The sequence below is a fragment of the Pterocles gutturalis genome, unplaced genomic scaffold (assembly GCF_000699245.1).
Source record: "Pterocles gutturalis isolate BGI_N339 unplaced genomic scaffold, ASM69924v1 scaffold44564, whole genome shotgun sequence".
NCBI classification, from domain to species: domain Eukaryota; kingdom Metazoa; phylum Chordata; class Aves; order Pterocliformes; family Pteroclidae; genus Pterocles; species Pterocles gutturalis.
This window is the reverse complement of record NW_010137329.1, coordinates 16,841-22,389: the sequence shown is the minus strand read 5'-3', so window position 1 is coordinate 22,389 and position 5,549 is coordinate 16,841. Positions and strand designations below refer to the sequence as shown.

At 41.2% G+C, this 5,549-nt stretch overlaps 1 protein-coding gene across 1 annotated transcript; it reads right to left on the bottom strand.

Moving 5' to 3' along the window:
* Positions 1–230: 230 nt before the first annotated feature.
* On the bottom strand, positions 231–5,346 carry DNAJC5 (DnaJ (Hsp40) homolog, subfamily C, member 5). The gene is made up of 4 exons (XM_010082581.1): positions 5,218–5,346; positions 2,671–2,884; positions 1,109–1,280; positions 231–361 (listed from the first exon to the last, which is right to left on the bottom strand). The coding sequence occupies exons 1-4, from the start codon at positions 5,322–5,324 to the stop codon at positions 258–260; spliced, it is 597 nt and encodes a 198-aa protein (XP_010080883.1). The 5' UTR covers positions 5,325–5,346; the 3' UTR covers positions 231–257.
* Between the last annotated feature and the right edge of the window lie 203 nt (positions 5,347–5,549).

The window sequence follows — 5,549 nt, the reverse complement described above, 5'->3', positions numbered from 1 at the left end:
AAGGAAACAAATAAGACCGTAGCTAAACTGCTTTAAATACTGCATGCTACAGCACTTCACGTATCATCAAGATACGACACTGAAAGGTGACAAAAGGCTGAAGGGATTACAAAATATTTTCGGCAGTTTGGAAAGCTGCCTTCTTACTGTGGCAGAATTATTCCCCCTCCCCATTCTCTACTTCTAATGTTCATGATTCTAGCGTTGAGTTGGCCAGGTATTTTTTTTTATCCATGTTAATTACAGTGTTTCTTAACTTAATTAAATCCGTCGGTGTGGTAGCTGGGGTGAGAGTCGGCTGTGAGCTGGGTTGTCTCTGTGGCTGATGCTGGCTGTATCACAATAGGTGCATCTGAGGCCTCTGAAAAGCAAAGACAAAAGGCTCAGCACACCAAGGAGAAAAACCAGCATCATATGTTTTAGTAAGCCTAAGTTACATCTCCCCACAACACTTCGATAACACAACTTTAGACTCAGGAGCACAATGTTAATTTGCTGTTTTTCAGGCTGCACACAATACCATTCCACTCCAGTCTACATGTGGAACAGTTATTCTATTTCCTTCCTGCTAGTTATTCTATTTCCTGCCTGCTGAAAGAGCAGCTGATCCTCGCCCACCATTCAGCAATGCCCATTAAAAACATGACCAGAGCATGCACAAGGCTCTACAGTTTTCTAAATCATCAGTTTAATTCTACAAAAATAGCGTTATATCTTCATAAACAGTATTAGAAGATAGGTTTCTGCCTGACGCAGTTAAAGCTGCCTTGACACACCCCAGCCTTTGGGGTAAAGGAGCCCCCTTCTGCAGTCCCACGCGCCTGGCTATCTGTCACTCCAGCGACGCGGGGAGGAAGCTAAATGACACTCACCTACTGCTCTGATGCCAGAAAATTCAGTGAAGACTCTCTGGGAGTTTTCAGCAACTGTATCTCCAGTGTCAGTGCTACCCACATAACTCTTGAGCCACAAGCATTCCCCGACCATCATCTACGATCGGAGCCTCGTGTGGATCTCTACAAAGCAAGCGCTGCTCCCCAGCCTGCACCCTGAGCCCCCAGACAGAGGCTGACGGTCACTCCAGAAACCTCACGGTGTTTGTACCTACCCCTTTCATCTGACTGCAACTGTGCCTCCAAGTCCTCTGGAGAGACGTAGTACTCCTGCTCCTCACCCTCAGGAGGTTTAGGTTTACACTTCCCGCAGCAGCAGTTACAGCAGCAGCACAGACAGCAGCAGCAATAGCAGCCTGTGACCAGCCCACACAACACGAACAAGGCCTGCAGAGGACAGAAGACCGAGAAATATTCAGAACCTGTGCCTACCGTGCATGACCACCGAGTTTGTGACACTCAGATATGGAAATCAGAGACCAAAAATACAGCAATGTAGAGACAGAACTTACCAGATACATTTTTTTTGTACTTCATCACCAAGACATATTTAAAACTAAATGCAAAACCAGCTGCACCTGGCAACATTTTACACTGAGGTGAATACCACCAACCTGGTTTACTTGAACCTGCAATTTAGGTTTAAGTGGACTATTCTGCTGCATCTGATACAGGTCTAAGAAGTGTGTCTATATTAAAAACCAGAGGTAGAATTGTCTAGGACAGATTGTAGCTTGCAAAAATAACCCTGGAAAAGATTTACGCTAGCTCGTTGATGTACAGGTCGCGATGTACCTAGGGCAGGGACTTTGACCTCCCCAAGGCTGTAGGCATGGCTGCAAAGCTCACCAGACCGCAGATCAGGGCACTGAGGTTGGACGCTACCAAGACGTGAGCGAGGCATCTCAAAGCCAGCTGGGTGCTTATCACACAACAGGCAAAATCAGAATTTTCATATAGGTCACTGTGTAATTTTTTTATAAAATAATTTTCAAGATTGCAAACCAGCACAGTGATATAACTATTGCCTTACTGCAGAGGAATCAAGAGATGGAGACAACGCTGGCACAGGGTAGAAAAATGAACCCATGAAATGAAATGCCAAGACTAGGAAAAGGGTTTAACCAGCCATAAAGTGCTGTGAACAACGTCATGTCACTAGGTAAGTAAGCTGGTGCAGTTCTGGTTTCATACTTCAGCTTCCTGGTCATGCTGTCTTTTACTGACTACCTTCTGTGCAAGCAGACTGCAATCACATGAACTCCGAAATGCAAAAGCCTGGACAATTTCAGCATGAGAAATGTGCAATGTGCAGGTTTTTTGCACTTTTGAGTAAATGTGGCGGTTTTAAAATGTATTACTTAAAAAGACAGAAGCATATTACACTTAAAAATAATCTGAAACCAGTAAAATATAGTAATTCCTTGGTACTGGCAGAAGACTGGTGATACCCTTTCTGCTGCACTAGAAACAAGGATGGACAAATGAACAAATAACCCAGAGTCTCCCAAATTGGAAAAGAGCTGAACAAGTGACATTTGTTCAGGAAGCCTCCAAGTAAGTTCAATGTAAGTCTTGCTTATTCAGACTATATAACGGAAAAATAATAGAAAAATACTTCTGAACTAGAGATTGCCCCGCAGTAAGAGAAGGTTCATTACCAGGTGTCTGAAATTCAGCAATTTCCAAAAGCAAAACCAAACATAACTATCAAATGGAGCTCTTCAAGAGTTTTAAATGCCCATCCAGGATAACTCCTCTTTGCACTTTTATTTACCTTCGCCCACCAGCTGGATAGCACGAAGTATGTGTTCACATTTTCTTCACCAAACTGCTCTGCTACATACAGACCCAGAGAACCATACTTATCATAAATGTTTCGCTTTGTAGCATCGGTCAATATTGCGTGTGCATTATTGATCTCTTTAAATTTTTCTGCTGCCTCTGGATTATCAGGGTTTTTATCAGGATGGTATTTCAATGCAAGTTTCCTGCAGAAAGAAAAAAGAGATTGTTATAGATTAAAAAATGGGATTTAGGTTTTGGGGGTTTGATTATCTTTTTTTTTATTCCACAGCCTATCACTCAAGGGAGACTTTCAAGCTCCAGTTGGTTTCCTTCATCTCTGATTCAACCTCCCTGATGATTCTTCCTTAGATGATAACAAAAGGCTACAGCACCGTCTAGCTTAGTTCACAGGATTGACTTCAGCCTGCTGGATTTGGCCCTCAGAAATCCAATGGAAAAAAAGAGACATTGAAAAGAGTTACACTTTTTTTTTTTTCCCACCCTTCAGCTCCAGCAATTTCCACCAGTAAGTTTTGCTCCTGCTAAAGCAAAGACCAAGCTAACAGAAAAAAAGACACACAAGTCTAAGATATAACACCAAAGAATAAATAAAAGCAAGCGGCCACAGCTAATCTGCAGTGTCTGAACACAAAAATAGAACAGACAATCGCTTGTGGTTAATTCACCAATTCCTGTGCAGGAACAAAGTACTTTGCAGTTCAAGGCCTCCTAGAATAGAAAAAGCTTCAGAGTTTCGAGATATCAGGAAATCACAACGTACCTCCCCTAGTCATGCCAGATCTCTTACAACTAAATGACAGCAACTGACAGTCCCTGGAGCTCTCTGAACATAGCAAAAAAAAATCAGATTAAGTGGTGACAAATTTGCTAGTTCTCACACAGCCCAGATTAGTTATAGAAATCAGCAGAAATAACTGGCCAAACACCTCCTTATAAACAGAAAAAACTGAGCTCCTAAGTAGAAAAAATATACAGAATTGTATGCTAACAGTTCTCCTCCACCAACGAAGGTACTTGTCCTCCTACAGAAAGTTACCACACCCCCGTATTTGAGGAATACACTAGAAGCCTGCAGACATTTACACAACAAGGTTGCAGTGAGGAAATATTTAGACAAACATAAAATAAAGATTTGTGCAAGCACACATCGGGATGTGCATGCCAGTATATCACAGCATTCAAACAATAAACTGAGCGTGCACTTGAAACACTCAAATCATGTTGCTTGGGTAAATCCAGGGTTGCCACTAACGCCATAATCACAGTTTTTGTAACTAGAGGGAAGTTATATAAACCTGGAAAGGGCTTGGCTACTAACAGGTTGCAATAGGTAAGTATTTTTCATTTCCCATTTCCTAGATGTACACAAACCCCACAGCCCACAGGCCAGCAAAGGATGTTCAAATGGAAGGAAAACAAGAGGTGGGCAGTCCTCCTTTTGAAAAGGTGCAGCAGAGGAAACAAGGTTAGATGAAGATTCAGGTAAGGAAGAAGCAGCTACATTTCACCCTAGGATCTAGTTGGGTCTTTCCTCCAAAGGGAAAACTTGTAGTTTTTCCCCCAGGGAGGTAAAATTATTTTCCAGTTGCTAAAACTGGGAGATTACTGAGACAAACTTCCACTAGGAGGTTTTAGGAAGCTAATTTTTGAGAGTCTGTGGTCACAATTGATTCACCATGTAGTTGCCATCAGTGTTAAAATGGGACTTTGAAAGGGGAAAAGTTTTGGTAAACGTTAAAGTCTAAAAGAAAACTACTTCCAAAGAGTATCCTCAAGCAAAGGTTACTGCTGACCCCTAGTGTAATGTTAACCACATTACCCCTCGTCAAACAGTCCACAAGACCGTAGCTCATGCTCAAGGGTAAAGAAGCAGTTGTACATAAGCAGATTTTGTGGGAATGTGGAAAACGAGGATATTGCAGGACTCGTTTGTTTCTTTATTTGTTTTTGTTTGGTCAATGTGAAGCCATTTCATCTGTCTAAATCTTTAAGAAAGGAAATTAAGTTAAAAAATCCTTTTTTAAAATAGTAACTCCACACAGAATAACAAATTTTGAATGGATTTTTAGAAAAAAGTCATTGTTGATACTCAGTTGCCATCCTTTTTCACATCTTTAAACCTCACTGTGCCAGAATTGGGAATGATGGACCGAAGGGCAATGCTGCACATCCATGGTCTCTGTACGCCAGACACAAGGCTACGTAACATTAATAATTTAACTGACGTAAAACTCTGTTCAACTTTAGAAAAATGATCTCCAAAATGACACTGCGTATTTGAGAACTTACTAGAGATGAGATGTAAAAATTTAACAGCACTTATATGCAAAGCCTAGGCAGGTTTTTACACCAATTTTGCAAGAAGCAACCATATTTTTACCTGGTGTTCTTACTTTTTTTTGGCAAAAGGTTTAAATAAACCAACTCGAGCCTATACGTAAATACGTAATCTATTGAACACTTAATTAAAGCTACTTGTGCTGTTGGGCAACAGGTGTAAAACCCGAACCTTTACCTGTATGACTTTTTGATATCATCTGAAGTGGCATTCTTGTCCAAGCCCAGCACGTGGTATAACGATTCTCCAGACGTAGAGAGCGAACGTTGCCTCTGGTCTGCCATCTTGAACTAACCCGAAGAGAGAACCAGCCCCTGCCAAAAAAGGATTAAGAAATGCTTTAAAAAAGAAGAATACAGACCTCATTAATCAAATCAGCCTTGAAGCCAGAGTTTCCCCTGTGAAAATTCATCTTTTATAAGGTTTAAATGTGCTTTGAAAAGAAAAGGCTCTTAACGTACATGGAAGTTAAAAAGTTACAAAAGTCTGTGAATTCTCAGTGAAAACAG

Excerpts from the sequence above, each read along its gene's own strand:
- DNAJC5 (XM_010082581.1), bottom strand. The coding sequence starts at position 5,324 with ATGGCAGACCAGAGGCAACGTTCGCTCTCTACGTCTGGAGAATCGTTA. Across the intron at positions 1,281-2,670 it reads TATCCAGCTGGTGGGCGAAG|GCCTTGTTCGTGTTGTGTGG; the intron begins GTAAATAAAAGT and ends TGTCCTCTGCAG. Across the intron at positions 362-1,108 it reads GTTGCAGTCAGATGAAAGGG|AGGCCTCAGATGCACCTATT; the intron begins GTAGGTACAAAC and ends TTTGCTTTTCAG.